The sequence below is a fragment of the Cynara cardunculus genome, assembly GCF_001531365.2.
Source record: "Cynara cardunculus var. scolymus isolate 2C chromosome LG 4, CcrdV1, whole genome shotgun sequence".
NCBI lineage: Eukaryota > Viridiplantae > Streptophyta > Magnoliopsida > Asterales > Asteraceae > Cynara > Cynara cardunculus.
The window spans coordinates 19,113,569-19,136,045 of record NC_037531.1 but is presented as its reverse complement, the minus strand read 5'-3'; the positions used below and the strand labels follow the sequence as shown (position 1 = coordinate 19,136,045).

General features: G+C 36.1%; 4 protein-coding genes and 1 non-coding gene across 5 annotated transcripts; 2 read left to right on the top strand and 3 right to left on the bottom strand.

Moving 5' to 3' along the window:
• Positions 1-1,332: 1,332 nt before the first annotated feature.
• LOC112511679 (pentatricopeptide repeat-containing protein At4g21065-like) lies at positions 1,333-3,545 on the bottom strand. Its single transcript, XM_025117386.1, has 2 exons — positions 1,481-3,545; positions 1,333-1,373 (listed from the first exon to the last, which is right to left on the bottom strand). The coding sequence occupies exon 1, from the start codon at positions 3,543-3,545 to the stop codon at positions 1,647-1,649; it is 1,899 nt and encodes a 632-aa protein (XP_024973154.1). The 3' UTR covers positions 1,333-1,373; positions 1,481-1,646.
• An 876-nt stretch (positions 3,546-4,421) lies between these two features.
• LOC112511243 (protein CURVATURE THYLAKOID 1C, chloroplastic) lies at positions 4,422-8,671 on the bottom strand. The gene is made up of 7 exons (XM_025116782.1): positions 8,578-8,671; positions 8,364-8,479; positions 6,824-6,918; positions 6,507-6,593; positions 5,741-5,803; positions 5,433-5,470; positions 4,422-4,663 (listed from the first exon to the last, which is right to left on the bottom strand). Exons 2-7 carry the CDS (start codon positions 8,464-8,466, stop codon positions 4,609-4,611), a joined length of 441 nt encoding a protein of 146 aa, XP_024972550.1. The 5' UTR covers positions 8,467-8,479; positions 8,578-8,671; the 3' UTR covers positions 4,422-4,608.
• An 86-nt stretch (positions 8,672-8,757) lies between these two features.
• TRNAA-UGC lies at positions 8,758-8,830 on the top strand. Its single transcript has one exon. It is a non-coding gene; the product is annotated as a tRNA-Ala (tRNA).
• Positions 8,831-10,466: 1,636 nt separating this feature from the next.
• Positions 10,467-11,984, top strand: LOC112511231 (photosystem I reaction center subunit VI-1, chloroplastic). The gene is made up of 3 exons (XM_025116765.1): positions 10,467-10,709; positions 10,826-10,952; positions 11,666-11,984. Exons 1-3 carry the CDS (start codon positions 10,579-10,581, stop codon positions 11,843-11,845), a joined length of 438 nt encoding a protein of 145 aa, XP_024972533.1. The 5' UTR covers positions 10,467-10,578; the 3' UTR covers positions 11,846-11,984.
• A 1,225-nt stretch (positions 11,985-13,209) lies between these two features.
• LOC112511229 (rop guanine nucleotide exchange factor 12-like) lies at positions 13,210-16,683 on the bottom strand. The gene is made up of 7 exons (XM_025116764.1): positions 16,620-16,683; positions 16,378-16,494; positions 16,100-16,251; positions 15,952-16,026; positions 14,882-15,151; positions 14,491-14,811; positions 13,210-13,617 (listed from the first exon to the last, which is right to left on the bottom strand). Exons 1-7 carry the CDS (start codon positions 16,681-16,683, stop codon positions 13,210-13,212), a joined length of 1,407 nt encoding a protein of 468 aa, XP_024972532.1.
• Between the last annotated feature and the right edge of the window lie 5,794 nt (positions 16,684-22,477).

Sequence of the window (22,477 nt, the reverse complement as noted above, 5' to 3'; positions counted from 1 at the left end):
ACGAATCTAAAACTTTTTACCCTTCGACGGATGAATAATATGGTGGCACGTGCCACCATAACCACCAAAGTAGGTTTGTCCCTATAATATGCAACAATTTACCCGATAAGTGTTAACCGTGATAAGAGCCGTCGATATCACTTACCGGATAAGACTCTCAGTCTTTGTCTTCGCTCTTACCGAGTAAGATTCTTAGTTCTTGTTATATTGATTTGGTAGGGTAATGTGACTTGTAAGCGCTTATCCGAGTAAAACATTTGGTAAATGGCCTCTTAGTTTAGAAATTAACTTGAAAATTTGAATAAAAATTGAAGTAGAGAAATTTGCTATTGAGAACACCGTGTCTATATTCATGATGAATATGGACGAGACATTCACGATGAATGTATTTGATTTTTTAGATACATTTTGAATATTTGATTTTTTTAAGAGATTAATATGTGTATTTGTGATAGTTTTTTTCCTCGAAACTTTTAAAAAAATCAAAACAATTTAACATATTTAGTTATTTATGTATATACGTATACGATAACAATATTTTTTATGTGAAGGTTCGATTTTTTTTTACCTTCATAGGTTTTGCTGTAAAGTTTCAAGTGTGAAAAAATGTCTCATGTGAACCCAACCCTAGATGTATATATAAACCAAACCAAACAAAAGAAGTCTATGTTGAAAGGGATGTATGCAAACATGTCCTCTACCGTGAAGAGTTAGAGTGTATGTTTCCGTAAAGACCTTAAACTTACAAAAAGTGTGTACAAAAACAAAATTGCGTAAAATGTTTAAAGAACATAGATAATAGGTAGAAGAAACGTAACGAAGGTAAGGTAACAACACAACCTCAGTCGATTTTAAAACTCTGATAGCTTATCTCTCGGCTTGCTACACTACCCCCACCATGTACCCCTGAGCGTCCCACCTACCGTCTATGCTAGTTAATAGGGATGTGCAGAAAGTCATATGATCCAATTTAAACCGATCAATTCAATTAGAACCGACCGACCATAACTGGATATCCAATTGTAATTGAATCGGATCGGATCGTGTCCAAAATTTCAACATCCAAATCAAATCGGTCGGTTCTTCGATGAGAGTCCAACATCCAATAAAACCGAACCAATCAAATCCAATGACCATCCAATTAATATCTATATATAATTATTAACATTTTACGATATTTTTTAGTTGATGTTTATGTACATTGTTATTTAATAACTAAATTTACGGCCCCTCAATTTCATTTAAATTTCCAATTTTAATAGATTCCAATTCCATCAGATTCCATTCCACGAACCAAACATCCTTAATGCTTCCATTTTTACAATCAATTGCTCATCTTCCCCTCCTCCTCGTCCCGACAATCGTCACACTATCTGCCCCTCATCCGAAAAGACAAACAACAAAATAATTTTATCAATTACGTTATCAAATCAAATGGTATCGTTTTTAAGGGATGTGATTGGAAGAACAATTACTTTACCTAAATACAAGACAGATTCTGGGTTCAAATCCTAGCCCCCGGGGCAGCACGCGCCAACCTCAACCGCTGAGTGAGCCAAAAAATGTCCCCTCATATTGGTATCCTTGAAGGCGGGTTCCATGTACGACCAGTAAAATCTGTGCCCCCAACTCCCTATGCTCACTACTCACCAATAATCCCCACAAGAACACAACCCATCTTTAAAATGATGATATCGATTCACATCTCTAAACACTATCTCCCTTTCGGTAATCTTCGATATGAACTTGATCGCATCATGGCAATCCTCACAAACCCGAAGGTTTTTCGTGATCAAAAGTTTACTCCGATTTGGGGTACTAATCAGCCCAAACGCAATCGCAAGCCGCTCGCTATGTCGACACACCATTCTCGTCTTTTCGTCATCATCCACATCATGAAACACGGGTGCGGTATTTGGCACATATCCCACTTCGATCATCAGTTTCTCGACCCTTTCTAGTTCCGCGTTTATTTCATTGCACATTGGATGGGAATTATCGCCCGAAAGAAATGCGTGCACTTTGTTGTTCACTTCGATCCAGCTACACGCAACGTCTTTCTTTAGTTTCTTATTCGTCATTAAATCTCGCAGCTTTGCAACTCCCTCCCACCTCCCGGATTGCGCGTAAATGTTTGACATAATCACGTAGTTCCCGGCTTCGTCTGGTTCGAGCTCAATTAGCTTCTCTAATGCGAGTTCACCCAGCTCGACGTTTTTGTGAATCTTGCACGAGTTTAGCAGCGCTCCCCAGATTCCGGAATCGGGTTTAATGTTCATATTCTTGATCAGATTATAAGCTTCATCTAAACGGCCGTAATGGCCGATTAGATCAACCATAGACGAATAGTGTTGAACGGTTGGTGTTATTCGGTATTCATGTATCATCGATTCGAAGAATTCCCGCCCTTCGGTAAGTAAACCGCCATGATTACAAGCCGAAAGAACACCCACAAAGGTTATATGATCGGGCTGGGCTTCACGAGCCATCTTTTTGAACAAATCGAGCGCTTCCATAGCGTGCCCGTGCATTGCGTATCCAGTGATCATAGCGTTCCAGGAAACGACCCTTTTTTCTGATAACCATTCAAAAAGATTTCTAGCTACCGTTACAGAACCGCTCTTTGCATACATATCAACGAGTGCGGTTTTCACTTTATCCTGAAACTCGAACCCTTGTCTCCAGCTATATCCATGAAGCTCTCGCCCTTGTGGGAGGGCCGCCGTGTCAGCGGCGGCCGAGATGGAGGTGACAAGAGTCGCGACGGTCGGTCTCACTCCGTTTACCGCCATTTCACCGCACAGAATCAAGCAGTCATCAGGATGCCCATTCTGAGCATAAGCAGCAAGCATAGAATTCCACATAACAACATCTCTTTCAAGTATTTTATCAAACACCTGGCGTGCACTACCAACATTACCACACTTTGCATACATATCAATCAAAGCCGCACCCACAAAAACATCCGTCTCCCAACCGGTTCTCACCACATGATCATGAACATCCCGCCCCACACCAATGGCGCTAAGATTCGAGCACGCTTTAAGAACAAACGGGAATGTAAAATTATCAGGGACAACCCCATTTTCAATCATTTCATAGTATAGCGAAACTGCAGCATTATAAGGACCATTCCAAGCATACCCACGAATCAAAACGTTCCAAAGAAAGACATTTCGTTTAGAAATTCTATCAAACAGTTGGTGGGCATTGGACAAATAGTTGCACGAACAGTATAAATCAACAAGTTTAGTAGCTAAAATGGTGTCGTATCCTAAGCCAATAAGGCAAAGATGTGCATGAAGCTGTCTACCTGGCTGGATCGCTCTTCGAGAAATGAAGCTTCTTAGGATGGATCGATAGTCCAATGGAGAGCGATTGGTGAGGTGGAGCTTCGGAGGAAGATGGTGATGGTGGGTTGTCGGTGGTAACTGTGAGTGATATAAAGATCGGTACTGGTAACGAGGACTCGATGAAGGATCGGAATCAAAGATGGTGGCAAGAGATCTCTTGGCTTTTGCTGTCGCTTGAACTCGATTCAGCATTTGAGCTCTGGTGGGCTAACGGCACCCGTAGGTTGCTTTATAGAAACACTTCTATTTAACTTTTTTAAGTAAATATAATACATCATGTTTGACAGGTATGATTTCGTATATAATGATTGACTATGAAAAGATTTTTATAATATAGTATAAAATAAAATATAATTTTGCGGTAATTGCTTATAATGGAAATAGGGTGTTGAATGGTTAAGGGAGGACCATGATACAAAATCATTTAGAGAGTTTTAAAACCATTAAAAAACAGTTTTTTTTTTTTTTTTGTCAAACAAGATTAATTTCTTAATAATTCAGAGGCTACATTTTAATAAAACTATTAAGAAGTAAATAAACAACCTCTAACGAAGTTAGATTCAGCGAAAAACACATAGCATGACAGAATTGGACATAATAATTGTTCAACAGTTGATAAACATCACTAGATAATCGACTTTTCTCCTTCGTTTATCAGATAAAATTCTCGATATTTGTTATGCCTCTTACCATATAAGATTTTGAAACTTATAAACATCACCCAATAAGATAAGTGACAACAAGAATTATGACGAGAACAGTTCTAAGCCTTTGGATAAGTTGACTTTTTAATCCAACTTAATTGTTTTCAATTAGTTTCAGTGTCTTCAACTACATTCATCTATCTATATTTTCAAGTGTATTTTCACTTGTAAGTCACTTTAATGAAATTTTACATATATTTAATCACTTTTCACATTCATGAATTTGTTAAAGTTTCGGTCATAACGATAAAAAAAAATAGGTAAATAAAGGTAGTTAAATGTATATGAATGTTTTGTTCTCACCTCTCATCACAACTCTTATTCTCACCGGAACCCATCATTCTATATTGAAGTTCACGAAAACTAGTAAGAAAACAACTCGAAGCTAAATTCACGATGAACGAAAAGCATTTATTGTCGTTACAAAAACGGATCGTGACCTACAAGTTTCTCGTATTCGAGATCGATCACTACAAAGCTACAACACAATCGGAGCCAAACCACGATACAAAAACTACATATCGACACTTTCTTGTTCTCATTCCTTGCAATTATTGGCCGAGAATATCAGATACCGACTTGTTGATGGCTTCGACCAACTCTTTCCTGTAAACCAATGACATCAGTCCTTTTCCTTAACCAATCAATAAGTCTCTACATTTTAGTTTTAGTTTTTCCCAAAAATAAATGTCTAATTTCAAAAGTAAGGGGCCGTTTACCTAAATGCTTACCCGATAAGTGCTTACCTTTGGGAGTCAATACTGTAATTTATTTTATCGGGTAAGATTGTAGTACATCAAAATGGTATCGTATGCAACAATTTACCCAGTAAACGCTTATTCGGGTAAGAGTCGTCACCCTCACTTACCGAGTAAGACTCTTCATCTTTATCATCGCTCTTACCGGGTAAGATATTTGACCTTTGTCATGTTCATCCGGTAAGGAAAACTACCCATTAAGCACTTACCGGGTAAGCGTCTAGTAAACGGCCCCTAATAAGTCTCTTTACCAATTCTATCCTTAATTATGAGATAAAGAAATTTATTATTACCTCTACTATTAAAGGGCACAATTGCCATTTAGTTGATTAACATCAATATAAATATTTAAGCATTTCTAAACTTTATGACTTTTTCATTGTCGTCATTTATTTTAGGATGAATAAGTACTACTCTTGACTAAATATGCTTAACGAGGATGGTTCTTATGGAATGCGATGCATTAGTGCTGGTATAGTCGCACCCGTTTTTCAAAATACTAAAAGAATCATTTTTATGTAAATTTGAAAAATAATATGTTTGACAATCGTGGCAAAGCGGAATTCTCGTTAACTCATGGCTAATTAGTAATCCAGTTGAAGGTACAACGGTTTTACCTGTCGGGTTTGAATAAGAGATATCGATATACGAACCACTGAAAGTCAAGAAAACGACGTTAATATTTGAAAAACGACTCAAAGTAGCAAAGTGAGCTCAGGGAAGAATATTGTACATATAATATAACCATGCCACGAAAGGGTCAATGGTTCAGTGGCATTCGGGTTACAGGTATATCCTAACCTTTTGAAGGTCAAGATTCAAATCTCACCAAAAGTGATAATATGTACGAGTTTTGCAATATAAAAATATTATATATTTCAAAAAAATCTACATATATATAACGATGTTGAATGACATTACTTACCGTTGAAAACAAAATGCCAACGAGTTCAAATACGCTTGGGACAACCGGAAGTTTGTCGATGGCCTATTCACATGAGAGATGTAGTGTCAGAAATAACACGAGCCAATATGTCAAAATATGATAAGTTTTCCGGTATCATAACAAAATGCCAACTAGTTACATAGTATCTCTCTAAAAGATCGATTGTTTTGTTAGAATCCCACATCTGTTAGACTTCAACCTATTATACTCAATAGAGATGCACAAAAAACCCCATGCCCGGCCCGAAAAATCCTGAGCCTAGTGAGCCCGAAGCCCATTACGGGCCAGGTCTCAAAGCCTGACCAAGCTGAAACTTTAGGGGTAGGCCCGGTCCAAAAAAGCCCGACCAAGCTTTTCTTTCAACCCTAAATCTCGGCCCGGACCATTTTTTTACTCACTGAAAATGGGCATGGAAGGCCCGGGCCTAGGCTTGAAAAAGCCCGGGACTTTTGCATATTTAAATATATGTTGGAACCTCCTTTCTCTTTTTAGGGTTGTGTTCCGGTGAAAAGCATGAGAAGGGATCTCCACCCTTGGATGCACATTAGAATGAGAGGCACCGAATCAATCCCTCTATCAAATGCAATTTATGGGTGGGTTTAAGATTAAAGGTAATCAAGGGTCTAGATCTCTTCTTACGCTTCTCACCTTAACTCTCCTTATCACACCATCCTTCGCCTCTCTGTTTAATGGCTCTTTTGCAGAGTAATCTATAATTAAGAAATAAATAGAGTAAAACATTTACCGTGACTACACTTAGCGATGCCCACAAAACCACGACAGCCGCAAATCCGAATCCAACGAGAGCGATCCGATCTTCGGGTTTATCCCACTGTTTCAACCACAATACATATACAAACATCTAAGACTAGAAGAAAGTACATTGGTTTCGATACGTGCTCAAGATAGCCTTTTTTGGCATATTTTTTTTAAATTCATGACCTTCTGATAGATTTAAGAATGCTTCTGGCTAAAAGAAGAATGACTCTTCGCTAACACAAGAATTGTTAGAAAAAAATTGTCAGAAGGTTATTCTCCTAAATAATCGCGGAAAAGACTCACGAAATTTTGGACAGACTCAACGATGCTCAAAGAGGTAGAAGACTTGGAACTTCCGCTTGTTGCCTTTGCAATAACTGCAACACGGCCTTGTTGTCCTGCAATCCGGTGATGGTATACAATAAGCATGAATGATGAAAAACCGAACGTTTTTCTGGCCCCACCTCACCTTCTGGTGGGATATACTAGAGATGCCCCTCGTCCGAGCTTTTTTTTGCTCGGACCCGGGCCTTCCAAGCCCGTTCAGAAGCTCTAGCCCAGGATATACTAGAGAAGCTGAGTGAGAAGGCAATTCACTGCCCCTATTTGATAGCAACTTAATGAGCTTAATAGAACTTGCAACTTAGGGCCTTTTTTTAAGCAGCTTAATAAGCTTAATAGGACTCACAACTTAGGGCCTATTTGTTAGCAGCTTAATGAGCTTAATGGGACTTTCAACTTATTTCGCCAACTATATATGGTTGTTTAGTAGTGGCTTAATGATATAAAGAGTGGCTTATTCAGGTAGCTTATAGGGGGGAGATTTATGCAGAAAACCAAGTTTTTCTAAACATGTCCCTCTCAATTAAAAAACATGCTCATTCTATCTATGAAAAAACTCTACCAAACAAAAACCTTTACAATCTATATAGATAGATTAATCCGCATGCAAACAACTTTATCCATATAGGACTTAATGGAAACCAACCAATTCGTTCAGCTATACATGATTGATTGGTAGTAGCTTAGTGATATAAAAAATGACTTATTCAATAAGCTTCTAGGAGGAGCATTTTAGGGGGGTTTTCAAACATGTCCCTCTCAATTAAAAACCACCCTCATTCCATCTATAAGAAAAACCCTTTCAAACAAAAAACTTACCGATCTATACAGACAGATTAATTCACGCAAACAACTTTTATCTATACGTGATTTAATGGGAAAGCAATCAAACAACCCTTTTGACTCGGATGATCTGAGTCAAAACCTTAGAAAACTCGGGGCTTGTTTGTTAGCAGCTTAATGAGACTCACAGTTTATTCGGTAAGCTATACATGACTATTCGGTAGTAGCTTAAGAATATAGAAAGTGGCTTGTTCAGTAAGTTTTATACAAAAGCCAAAGTTTTTTCCAAACCAGTCTCTCAATTAAAAAACAAGCTTCTTTCGTCTATGAAAAAACTTTCCAATCTATATAAACAGATTAATCCAGCTTTAATCATCCGGGACTTGATAAATTGATATGCTACCATCAACAATTTTAGGGGAAATCATGACACCAATGAAACCCCATGAACATATAACGAACCACAGTAAGAATCGATCAAAAAATCATCATATACATCATAAAACCAAGAATCATATAACTTCAAGGAATAAAAGGGAGAAATTTACCTCCAATGGAAGAACCAAATTAAATCGATTTCTATCAAATACGTCAATGAAACCTTAACAACATCTGACTGACTGATCTAAATTGGGGGTAATCGTTTATAACTCCATAATGAAATGGGAAAACGGAAAATTGTTCAATTTCAGGGAGAAAAATAGAGCTGAAAACATACCTCCAATAGCGGAAACTGTGTGTTTATTAATAGGTGTGCAAAAGAGTCGCTTTTCACAGGCGAACAGAGGAGGAAGAGGCAGATTCGAGATCAAATAAGCCATGGATATCCGAAAACTACATATACGAAAAGTAAAATTAGGGATTTCACCTTCAGAATGAAGCAAATTTTAGCACAAAAGATGGAGAAAAATGAAAAGTGAATGTAGAAGTACAAGATGATTCAAAGGGAATTCAGAAATTTAGGTATTTCTCGATGACAGTCTGCACTCTGCAGTGAAGTGAGAGAGGGGGGGTTCTACTTCTTCCTCACCACAAATTATTTGCAATAACCCAAATGATTGGTTACTTACTGTAACACACATATAATGTATTATATGGATGTAGACACAGACGGGGATGTAGCTCAAATGGTAGAGCGCTCGCTTTGCATGCGAGAGGCACGGGGTTCGATCCCCCGCATCTCCATTATTTGATTTTTCATTTCCGATGAATAAGGGTTTATTTAGAGGCTATTTGATAGTTATTGAATAGTTTGATATAATATAATTAAGTGGTTGTTTTATATTTACTGAATGGTTTTGTATAGAATGATTAAAAAAATCTCATGATATATTGCAAAATGAAATATAATTGTTTGGTAATTATTTACAACAAAATTAGGGAGTTGAATGATTAAGAGATACCCATGATACAAAATCATTCAAATGATTTTAGAATCATTAAGAGACAGATTTTTTTTTTGCCAAATAAGATTCACCTTCTAATGATTTTGAGGCTGCATCTTAATAGAACTATTAAGAGGTAATCAAACAACCTTTAAGAGGTTCTCATGAGATAGTGCAAAATGAAATATAATTGTTTGTTAATTATTTACAACGAAATTAGGGCGTTGAATGGTTAAGGGAAGCCTATAATACAAAATCATTCAGATGGTTTTAGAACCATTAAGAGACAGACTTTTTTTACTAGGGATTGTTTGTTTACCTAAATCAATTTTACCGTACCCAAACTCTATGTCATTCAAACATCTGGCACCCAATGCCATCGTCATCCGCTCTCTTTCACTGCCATCATTGTTGTTGGTCCCTGGTAACGATTTCTCTCTTTTTGACCGTTTATTTTTGTGTTTGATTCCCCTCTTTTTTATATGTCAATACGTATTCCATTAAATTGTTGTAAAATATTTTGAATCAAAAGACAAAAAAAAACATATCGAAAAGAAGGAGATAAATGGTAGGGGATAACGACAGTGATGCGGATATGGAGAATGGCAATAGGGTGGTGATGAAAAGTGACGTCGTTAGATGCAAGGGGTTTCAATAACTTAAGGTTTGGGAAATACGTATTTAGTTTTTTTTTTCACTTTAAAACTTTCTTTAGCTGTTATATATAACTTTTTTGGGTTAAATGGACATAGGTAACACAAAATCTAAAAATTCGATGATTTATTTATTTAAAAAAAGTTATTCGTATATTTAATCATCCAAAAATTAAATTTTATTTATTTAAAAAGATTAAAATTTTAATCACTTGAAATAAAATAAAAATTATTGACTCGAAAATATTTTCGAAATAAAAAAAGTTTGTTAATTAATAAAAGGTTGTTTGACAGTTGTTGAATGGTATGATGCAGAATGATTAAGTGATTTTATTATATAGTACAAAATAAAATATAATTCTTTGATAATTATTTAGAATGAAATTAATATGCTGAATGATTAAAGGAGACTCAAGATACAAAATCATTTAAAGGGTTTAGAATAATTAAAAGACAAACATTTTTTTTGCAAACAAGATTCATCTCTTAACAATTCAAAGATTGTCTTTTAATGAAACTATCAAGAGGTAAACAAACAACTCTTGAATTTTAAAAAATCTCTAAATAAATCGTATTTCGTGGTTATATTTTTAAATACAATAATAGTTCGAAAAAGCAAATAACATAAAAAATATCTCGAAAATAATAATACGGTGGATAGGCTTATCCAATTCAAATCCACGTGGCAACTTCTGATTGGACTAACACCTAATCTTTTTCCATGCATAAAAAATTGCCACATGGCATCGCCAGATCCACGTAAGAAGATGAAAAACCCTACAGAAATCCCCCTTTCTTCATCTCCATTGATCATTCTCCGATCGACCCAATTTCATCGATAATAACAGCAAATAGTTTGATAGAATAATCGATTTGAGCTTCCATTTTATTAACAATGGCGTCTCTTACAACCTCTGCACCGCCTGCCGCCGCTACCATTAAAGGCCTCGGCGGCAGTTCTCTCGCCGGAACTAAGCTCAGCCTCAAGCCTTCTCGCCTGAGTTTCAGACCCACTTCTTCTTACAGGTTGTGTTAGACTTTCTTCTCTATTATAATTCTGCTACAGATTTTCCTAAGGCAATGTATGTTGGAAATTGGAAATTTTCTAGTGATTAATTGTGGGGAATCTTGAATATATGTAGAGCTGGGGCGGTGGTAGCTAAGTATGGTGACAAAAGCGTTTACTTTGATTTGGAAGATTTGGGCAACACCACTGGTCAATGGGACGTCTATGGCTCTGATGCTCCATCACCATACAATCCCCTCCAGGTATTCGACCTATTGTCTCAATGAACTTTTTCGGTATCATTTGGTTTTTGGGATTGGATTGGATGGGATTAAATTAATCTGTTTTTTTAATCTAAAATTAGTTTTCAACTGGTTACTCGGGTGCTGTTTAAAAATTTACATCTAGGTACCAAAATGGAAGTTCTGAAATTACATTACCCAAAATAGGAATCAAGTTAAAATACATTACTTTTTCATGCAATTTGTCCTTAACAAAAAGGTAATTTAATTACTCTTATAGTTTGTTTTTATAAATTATTTACAAATAATGGAATTCAGTTTCATTCCAAATCTTACAAACCAAACGCCAAAGTTTCTAAATCCTTTCATGAAATTCAAATCCTTCAAAACCATTTCATCAAACCAAACATTTCTTGATATTCATTCTTATGACCAAGTTTTTTTTTCATATTTCACAAAATGACCACCAAAATCGCCAAAAGAATTTGTCATTGGCGACATGACACGTGCCACTAAATCTGTCAGTCATCGGTTCAGATCGTCAAGAACCTCACACATTTGGTGATTAGCAGGGATTTTTTTTTTCATTTCTTCTTTTAACAAAGTGGGTCCCACCTCTGACATTACTAGTTGAATTTTTGAGAGTAATCTAATAGGTTGCACATAGTACACGATTACGGTATAGGATTGTACGATTAGGACAAAATGAAAATGAAATGAACTTGTGATTGCAGAGCAAGTTCTTTGAGACATTCGCCGCGCCTTTTACCAAGAGAGGATTGTTGCTCAAATTCTTGATACTCGGAGGTGGTTCGACCCTTGCTTACTTCAGCTCCACCGCGACGGGGGATGTTTTACCGATCGTGAAGGGCCCACAAGAAAAACCGAAGCTTGGTCCACGTGGCAAGATCTAGTTTGATCACCAACCTCCAAATCTTGTTAGCATGCTTTAAGTGTATATCTTTGCTATAACTTGTAAGTATGTTGGAGGCTTGCTTCAAGACCTATTCAATTCTCAATATATTTGTGTGTTTCTCTTTGATTTTAGTATGCGTAATAAAGCTTATTATTGTCGATTTTTATTGGGACGATAGCCTAACGTTTCTTTAGGGGATAAAAAAATCTCGTACCAAATTCACACGTCGTTGTCCCACCAATCAAAGTAGGACACATTGGATTTTTATATATTTTAAATTTATCTAATTCAAGTTCACATTCTCTTTCTGATAATGTGTATTCATGTGATTGGTGGACAAAAATGGGATGTCGTAATTTGTGACATGAGATTTTTATCTGTTCTTTAGGTGGCATATCCCGAAACCCGTGTGATTTGTCGGTGTGTCCACCTCGAGATCCAAGTGACACATAAGATTCTAAATGACGTGACGTGGCGGCCATGACATTTGTTAAGACATGACTTATGATGGCTAATGTATATCGTATATATAATTATTTATATACACACACATTTTTTACTATCACTCGATAAGTTAGTGATATGACTTAAAACTAAGAAGTAAAACGGTAAGAAAACTCAAATATCATGTTACAAGAACCGCCATTGGGCCATAGTGTGCCACATGTTTAGCATGACGTGGAACACGAGCCTTGAGCCACGACGACCATCATGACGAGCCTTTTAGAACACTGGTGAGACATTAATGTACGGGGTTTTGGGAACAAGACTCAAAGACCTGGGATCATGTGAGGCAAGACAGGTTTTGTGAGCCCTTAGATGAGTTCTTTTTGGAACTCGTTGAACCTTCACAGCAAGAAAAAACCCCAAACGTTCACACAAAAAAAACAAATCGTCACATGAAAAACACAACGAATATTGACAGAAAAAACATACCAAACCTTCATGGTATGTATTCAAACCTTTACAGTGTGTGTGTGTGTCTCAGGGTCTTACGAAAAACGACTGATCTCACTAGAACTCAAAACCTAAGACTCGATCCACTTATCAAGACGTATGATCTTTCCCGTTACCAAACGGTAACGGTTTTGAGATGAAAGTTGATAGGAATGTTTAGCATAACCATATGTGTTCTTTTACTAGGGTGAAAGTTAATATAGTATGTTGTACAAGATTTTAGCACATATTTGCAAGTGCTTCAGAGCCCCAATAGATTTTTTGTACCTTCCTATATTCACAGGTGAAGAAGTTAGAGACTCTATGTAGGTCTGAATTAATATGTACATTTTCTAGTACGAAATTAAGTCATTTCTATAAACTTCACTTAATTACTCTTCCTCTAATATCGATTTCCGGTTCCGGTTACTGACGTGCCATCGGACTTCTCCCGCTGTCGAGCTTCTCTAGATACGAAAGCTTCTTGCTGTTCGTAGCCGATGGTTGTTTTGCCAACGGTGGCTCTGAATCGTTGCCATTTGATAACTCGTCTCTCGATTCTTTTTCTTGATCCATAGACCAACCCATGAAATCGGATAATGTCATTGACGTTGGGGCTTCTGAACGGTTGAGTTTTTCTAACTCTTCTTTTGCGTTCGGGAATTTCCCGGATGCCCTTAATGCTGCGTCTTTAAGAGGGTTTCGTTTTGCATCTCCTGATGGGTTCTGTGCGAGATTGTCTGCGTGCATTACGTCTTCGATGCGTGACATTACTTTGTGCGCCAAACTTTCTAGTATTCTTGAATAGCTCTCGAGAATAGCGTGGCCAACATCCTGTAAAATCTAGAATCAGTAATGAAAGGAACGGTCCCGGCTGGAGAAATGCATTAAAGTGTAACAAAGTTTTGTTTAGTTCCTATTTAGCATAACGAAGAATTTCTTTTCTCAATCAACGTAACAACGTTCCAAGTTTCCTATTTTTAACAATTTTGATCTGTAACCTGCTGTAGAGCTCGAAAGGGGTAGCCGATCGTCGGCTAGGAGTTTGGGCCGGCAACAAAACTAAAGCTTCACACTGGTCCCACTCGTCCATCGGCTAAGTTCCAATTATATGTTGACAAGAAAAACAAAATCCCCTAAGACGAGATCTTGTAACATTTGATAACATGGACTTCGTTTACGAAAGGTTTATTGAAGAGTTGCAGGGAATGAACCATAAACTTGACATTCACGTCATCAAATGTTATATTAAATAGGAAACTTTTGAAACTTTGTTACATTAATCGAGAAAAAAAAAATTGTTACATTATAAAAATAGGAACTAAGGAGCCGTTTACCAAAGACTTACCAGGTAAGCGCTTACCGGCAAAAATCACGACCCCCATTTACCTTATCGGGTAACATTCTCTGCTCTCAAGATTGTTGGTAAACGTCTTTTATCTGATAAACGCTTACTGGGTAAGAGTCTTCTTCCTTCCTCACTTACCAGGTAAGATTTTCGGTCTTGCTATGCCTCTTACTGGGTAAGATTCTTGGTCGTTTCCATGCTCACCCGTTAAGGTAATTGACACCCGGTAAGCGCTTACCCAGTAAGAGTTTGGTAAACGGCCCTTAAGACAAACTTCATAGTATATACTGATGCATTTTGCCCGATCTAAAACATGTGGAATGAATGCTATGCAAATAAGGGGTGTGAAAGATTCTTACTCGATTGTGTTCGATTTTGCTGATGTCTAATGAAGATTGAGGGATACCAGGATAACGATGTTTGAGTATAAGTAATATCGTCTCTGCTCTATCTTCAAATTGCTCTCTCTTCTCCAAACTCACACCCGACCCCCATCCGGACTTTCCATCTTTATTGGTCATCTTCCTCCTCCAGATCACAACAGATGCCTCAATTCTATTCTTGAGATCAACAATTTTATGCTCTGAAGATAAGTCCATGGCTGAAAGGAAATGGTCTGGATCAAAGTGATCAACCGTAATATTTTTATAGATCGAATCTCCCAGGCTTGCACGGCCATTCTGCCAGAAAATGCATCAATGATGATCGATTCAATCAGATGAAATTCTTTCAATTTATCGGTACACTTACCTTTGGGAGTGCATCGATGTAACTTTCTGGGATTTCCATTTCTGTAAGAATGTGAGCATTCATTGCCATGGCTGCTTTGAGTACTTGGTTAACTGAGTCTTTCTGAAACTGCAACCATTTTCTTGTAACTTCAGATAAACCGGTTGGGGGAACCTTTGGAGTCGGTAACCACCATTTATCTTCTTCCCTTTTCTTCTTTGATTTTGATTCGGCATCATCTTTAGAAACGTATGTAAATTCATTCTGGTCCTTAAAATTATCTAAACATTCCTTCATTAACAGCAAGAAACATAAACCATATTAGTTTTCCCCATTTGCATACAATAAATGTGAAATGTATCTTATGAAGCTTAATTCGAACTGTAAACCAATCTAAAACTTTGATCATCCGAATTTTGTACGTTAGGGTCAAAACCCTATTACTACAATTAGGCAGTAGCTTTCCTATCTTATCTATTTACTACATCGTTCTCTGTTTATCATATGGGTACTTTCCCACCAATAAATGTACTAATGCCGAGCCCTCAGGCGTGCAGCTCAGTTGGTATAGGGGCGGAGCAACTTTGCTCAAATACACAACAAGGTTAAGTTCAAATCCTGCAGGAGGCGGGCTTGACCCCCTTCGCTAGCCTCAACAGCTGAGTCAGTTTAGAAACGCCTCCTGACATGTGGTTCCGTGTGGGGCAGGTTGGTGTTGTCGATAATCAACCTTTTGCTCAAATGTACTAATGCTGAAATCACAAATGTATAATAAAGAATCCGAACAACTATTGATACACCTAAATATTATGTACTTTGTCTATAGTTTTTTGCAATTATTTGAGCAAAAGGTTGATTACCAACAACCTTAACCAGCGCAGCACAAAACCCGCCCCCTAGGAACATGTGATGAGGCATTTCGAGCTGACTCGGTGGTTGAGGCTAGCGGAGGGGTTCAAGCCCGTCTCCTGAGCGGCCCCTTTGCCAACTGAGCTACACTTACGAGGGCCTTTTTTTGCAATTGTTACTCTGTAATTGTTGATTCTAATTTCTAAGGATGGAGGAGTACAAGCAAAGGCCCAAATTATTACCATGAGCATGAGATCAAGCTTCTTTAGAGCAGGAATATTCACATGCACATCGCTTCGTTGCCTTGTAACCATTATCTGTGCAAATTATATGATTTAGCGGCTTTGAAAATTCAGAGTCACAACACACAAAAATTAAGAGATTTGGTACCTCCATTATTATGCCATTGGTATTTTGCTTGGAAGGCACAAATTCAACAATGTGATCAGTGACAGATAACAGCCAATCGATTTCTTTCCGCCACCTTGCTTTTCCATCAGGTGGCATCGGTTCTAAACGTGATATTTCGCCAAACACAGAAGCTGTGAAACAAGAACAGTTTAGAAAGCTGCTGTAAGTCCGAATCGTGTCGCCCAATTTGGCAATTTCCTCCATGAAAATCACGAAATGAGATGAAATAATAAAAAAAAACGAAGGAAACTGTGTACCTGCTAGATTCGTGATGGCGTTTGACAATGCCAAAGCCGATGAAACACCTTTTCCTCCACCAGACATATCCTCACCTAACAACAACTTCGCGAACCTCTCCTTCATCAATTCCATATCTGGAAGTTCACCACCCAAAATCAACCAAAAAATTGCAAAATCAACCAAAAAAATGCAAAATCAAACAAAAATTGCAAATCTAAGGATCAAATTTCGAAACGAACTCGAAACACAATGTGATCACCTGCATATATCGCCTCTAGTTCAGGACATGATTCCTCCATCGCATCTGATTGATCCTCCTCCATCGCTTCCTCAAGTGCTCGAACTATGGCAAAATTCGAGCAGAAAAGTTCACAAAATCAAAGATGAATCGAACAAAAACAGGAAAAAAAAAGGATCAAAAAGGAGATTTGCGTATTCCTTTGTTTCGAATCAGAGATGAAAATGGAGGGAGATGAAAAAAATGGTGGTTAGTAAGGGGATGAAGGGAACGTGGGGTGCATGTTAGAAAGAGAATTAAAAGATGAAGTCATAGATTAAATGGAAACTAAAAAATTCCAAGCAAACAAATTTGTTTGATTATTAATAGATATCACATTTTCGATGGAGATAAATTCATTTCGTTATATATATATATACACACACACACACATATATATATATATATATATATATATATATTATCGGCAGACTGTTTACATGAGACATGATTTTTACACTTGAAAATTCACAGCAAAACATTGTGTTTGGCTTTTTTTTATCTTCACAGCATTTTATTGTGAAGTTTCAAGTGTAAAAATCGTGTTTCACGAAAACAGTTTTATCTCACGTGAATCCAACTTTACATATTATTCATTTAATATGTAATACAATAACACTTAGCTGCAGATTCAAGATTTTTGTTGAGTGGATGCATCTTTAAAGTGGACTAAAGTCATTTAAAGTTGCACTTTGATCGTGTGAAAAAGTCAATACGGTTTGCCGGAGGAAGTTGATTTGGGAAGTCAAATATTTTTTTTCAAATGAAATTGATCGTGCTTAAGATTGCGTCTTACGCGTAAGCCTCGTGTGATTTTAGCTAAGAGACACTGTTTCGAGGGAATTGTCTCAGGTCTTTGGTTGATTTTAAAGAACTTTTTCGCTGTTTTAGTGAACTTGAGGGGCTTTTTCAATCTTTTGGTTGATTTGAGGGAGTTTTCCCGTGTTCTGGTTGAGATTCCTTGTATTTTCTAATATCCCGGAGCACCCCTCAAAGTTTAGCATCTTCATACCCAAAAAAAAAAAAATCTACTTATGAAAATCGATTGAGCCCACTTGCGAAGGTGCCACTTGCGGGCCTGGGTGAAAAGTGTTTTTTTTTTGTCTTTTAACTCCTCAAACAGATGACGGAGGTGCCACTTACAAAAGTAGTGATATTCCGAAAATTTGCGGTGAATAATGACTAAGGGGCCGTTTACCAAACGCTTACTCGGGTAAGTGAATACCAAGTCATATTACCTTACCGGATGAATACGGTAAAGATCAAGAATTTTACCCGGTAAGAGCGAGACAAGGACCAAGAGTCTTACCCCGTAAGTGAGGGCGACGACTCTTACACAGGTAAGCGCTTACCGGGTAAATTGTTGCGTACGATACCGTTTTGGTGGACTAAAATCTTATCCGGTAAGTAAATGATACTGTTAAGTTTACCGGTAAGCGCTTACCGGATAAGTGGTTAGTAAACGGCCCCTAAGAAATGAATTTGATCTCTGAAAATGACTATTTTCTTCCATTTATATACATGCAATGATATTCATACCATAATTTCAATCCATTTACTTAAAAAACGGGTTGATTTGAGCTGTATATCGTCATCAACAAACATCATTAATTAACGAGTCAATATTAGACGTTATATGTTTTCTTTGGTCAATGTGGTATTCAATTTTTGATCGATTAAATTCAGAAGTTTATCTGTCATCAGATATATTTAAACAAGAAATATAAGGTTTTTTTTAAGAAAAAATAGTATTTAATCTACAATGAAAATTAGTAGTATCCAACAAGTCAAACAAGATATTATATGTTTTCTTTTTATTAAATTAAAAAAAAACCCAATATATATCATCAAAACCAATTCTTCTATAAACTTTTTTGAAGTATATAATAATTATATACGGTAAATACAACAAATAAACTCACGCATCTTCCTCACTTTTGGTGAAATTTGAACCTTTGGCATTTTAGGATACCAAATGCTACAATACTGCTAGGCCAAAGGCCCTTTAGTAATTCTTTAATAAACTTGCAAAGTATTAGCAATTCATTTCTTTAAATTTGTGCCTTAAAACATGCAAATTTGAAATAGCGAGTCAACTACAGATTTGGTTTGTTATTCCTTAAATAACGACGTGGATGATAACATTAGTTTGTACATACATCGATTAATCTCATGAGTTCTTAGAAATTACAGCAAGAAAAATCCTGCGTGACCCAAAGAAACCAACGAACCTATTAGGAGGAGCCTTAAGGTTGGTCTTTATTTGTATCGAGTTAGCCCTCAAAATGATGAATAAAGACTAGGTCTTGGGGCTCTTTATTTGCATTGAGTTAGCCCTCAAAAGTTGGCGAAGAAAGACTAGGTCTTGAGGCTCCTCCCGTTTGGTCGCTGGTTCGAGTCTTCTTAAGGCCACGGGAGATATTCTTAGCTGTTATCTTCAGGGTCCAATGGGATTAGTCAACGTGTACGCAAGCTGATCTAAACACCTAAACCAAAAAAAAAAAAGGTCATTGTGGTATGCTCATTTTCTTGGTTCTTGTTCATTAACTTTATTTATCACAAACCAACTCTTGTGATATGCATTTTGTTTTGGTTTTGGTTTTGGTTGTGGCCAATAACTTCAAGCGATTAGGTTTCTTTGAGAGCAATATGGTTAACCTACCTGTGAAATGTGACGTGACGTGACAGTGACATGGCACCCGTATGTATTATTAATATTTTTGTTAATTATTATTTTTGATAATGATCACCGTACACGGTTCAACCACTATCCCACCAATGCCGACCACCCTCATCATCACCACCAACCACCGCCAAAACACAACAAAAGCCAGAAACAAATAAATTTACACAAACAAACGGAGTTCATATCACCGAATCATTATACAAAATGGGATTGTTTAAAATATCTAAACTAAACAAAAAAACCTAAATTATTACAAACTTCAAACCCTAAACTAAATCAAACCCCACTCTCTTACATCATCCACAATGAAGCCACGAACAGGAGGGAGGGAGGGAGAGATGGATACAGATAAAATAAATGAACAAAAAGTGGGACTTGGGATCATGTGAGACCAATGGTTTTTCGTGAGACCCGTAAGACCAATTCTCAACCCTTGGATTAGATTTACAATCGTCAGATCTGAACATTTATAAACGCCACGAGACTTCTCACTAATTACGAAATTGCCACCTTGCAACTTTGCAACTATTAGATCATTAATTTATAAATTTGATCAATGAACATAAATTGGTCTTACGGGTCTCACGAAAAACCCTTGGTCTCACGTGAACCCAACCCCAAAAAGTGGTTTGTAATCTTTGTAATATATTGAAGGCTCGTAAAACCCCCACATACGAACGATTGTTTCATGCCATTGCAAACGTATGGACATCTTTTTAGAAACGTCTAGAATATCATATCCGAAAACTGGAAAAAAAAATACGTATGTCCATGGAAATAAAATGATCTAAAAAAGGTTGTATCTTAATGCAGAACTGATTGTTTCCTTCTGGTATCAAATTAGACCTAATATATCTGACTCGAAAATATGCTTTGGAAGTAAAATATACACATATCTTCTCCATAGTATTTATATACGGCAAATAGAACAAATAAACTCACATACTCTCCTTACATTTGGTAAGGTTTGAATTTCTGACCTCTAAGAGGCTAAAGACTCACATACCGTTAGGCCAAAGACCCTTTAATCACGTATCTTTTCTCTCTATGCTATAAAATTTTACCAAAAGAATTATAAAGCATAGCTACAAAGCACAATTATAAACCAATTGCTTCTCTCATTACTCATGGATGAAGATAGGGGTGATGTTTACTTCCAAGAAGCATTTGGTATCTAGATAGATTATGAAAGAACAGATAAAACAATGTTCAATATTTGATAAGATAGAACAGATACAATGATTAACTTACTCATAACGAGTTGTTTATATATTTTGATTAATTTATGTAATTTACAAAATTATAATAAAATAAATATTTTTTATAACAAAATATATCATTCGAAAGTTTCACCAAGATGATTAAAATGTGTTATTTTCAGGGTTCTAAACTAGAGGTATAAAATGACTAAAATTAAATCAACTACTTATTGCTTTTAAGCCGAGTAAACTCTCTATCCTTAAAGCAATTTCGTCCCCACCGTAGGTGCTTTAGGTTATGGCGAATTACTTCTCAAGATACAATGAAGCAACTTATATAGATTGATTATCAACACCGCACAAGTGGTGATACTCCCGATCGGACTATTGAGTAATCAAGGATTTCAAGAAGCCTAAAAGTATGATTATATAGCAAAATACTTTTAGGTTAAATTTGTATACGAAAAGAAGATGATTTTTGGTGTTTATAAGTAGGTATAAGTGACAACCCTTTGAACTGTCACGATTCACGAAGGTTCAAACCGTCACAACTGTTCAAACAACACCAACAATTATTAATGTGACGTTTCAAAGCATCGCGACTATTCAAGTATGTGCCTATACAAAAATGATACTAGAATAAAAGTTTATATAGTTTCCAACTTTATTTTATATCTTTTTATATTGTTTTTTTATTATTAATTTTTAATAAATTACATAAATTAATTAAAAATATAAAAAATATTTAAAAATAATATTCTAAAGAAAAAGTATAAATATGGTAAATAAGATTTAAGTGAAAGATAAAATATAAAGAGGTAGACGTATTTGATGTTTTAGAAATGAATTAAGTTTTAATTTTAAGTTATACTGATAAAACATAAGTTTTTTCCACCTAGTTGAGAGGACATAAAAGTTCCACATAAAACTCTAAGGTGACATGTGTTTTTTAAGATGTACTGAAGTCTGAAATCTTATTTCACTTTTGATTAATAAGAGATGATCCTGAAGTTTGAAATCTGAATCAATAAGACTGATTATTTTTGTAAACTGGTTACTGTCTGAATTTATTTAAATTGTCTATTTTACCGATTGAAAAATTATAATGTTAAATTTATAGATAGATTTATACAATTTTACATATTTATTCATCCTCATTACGAAATTTACATTTAAATTATATAATTAGCATTCATTTAAACAAAAATATGTCATTAATGATATTTAACACATTCAAATCCTATTAAAATACACCAATTGAGATATGTGAGGATCGATTTGGTAATGATCAACTGAGAGAAATGATCGATTAAGGTTAATCGACTGAGAAACGTCGTTGCTAGAGGTTTCAAAACAATAAGAGGCAAATAAAATGTTGGTTTACCTCTTACCAGATAAGAAGACAATAAAATATATATACCTCTAAAAAATTGAAAAAAACTGAAGAAAAAAAAGCAATCTGAACGAGCCTACCTCTTAACGAATCAGACATAAAAGACTAATAAAAACCTTTTAAAAAAAACAAACAAGGCCATGGGCTGTTTGGTAGTTGCTGAATGGTTTGGTCCAAAATGATTAAGTGGTCAGAATGATTAAAAGACTTTCATGATGTAATGTAAAATGAAATATAATTGTTTACAATGAAATTAGACGTTGAATGGTTGTGGGAGGCCCATGATGAATCTAATGGAAGTTTCATATACAACCAGCAATTCGAAGAATCATAAATGTAAAGTAGGAACAACATCACATGGTGGATTCAAATCGAACAAGCTTTCAACCAGATTTTGTGCATTTTGTTCTTCGAATTAAGCACCTCAAGTAACCAATCCCTAATTCCTATGATTGAACTAATTTCGTATTCAATCATATCATGATCTCAGAATCAACGGTGGTTCTAAGTGAAAATTTGACCTAAATTTGGAGAGAGAAACACATATCTGCTCAATCTCCGA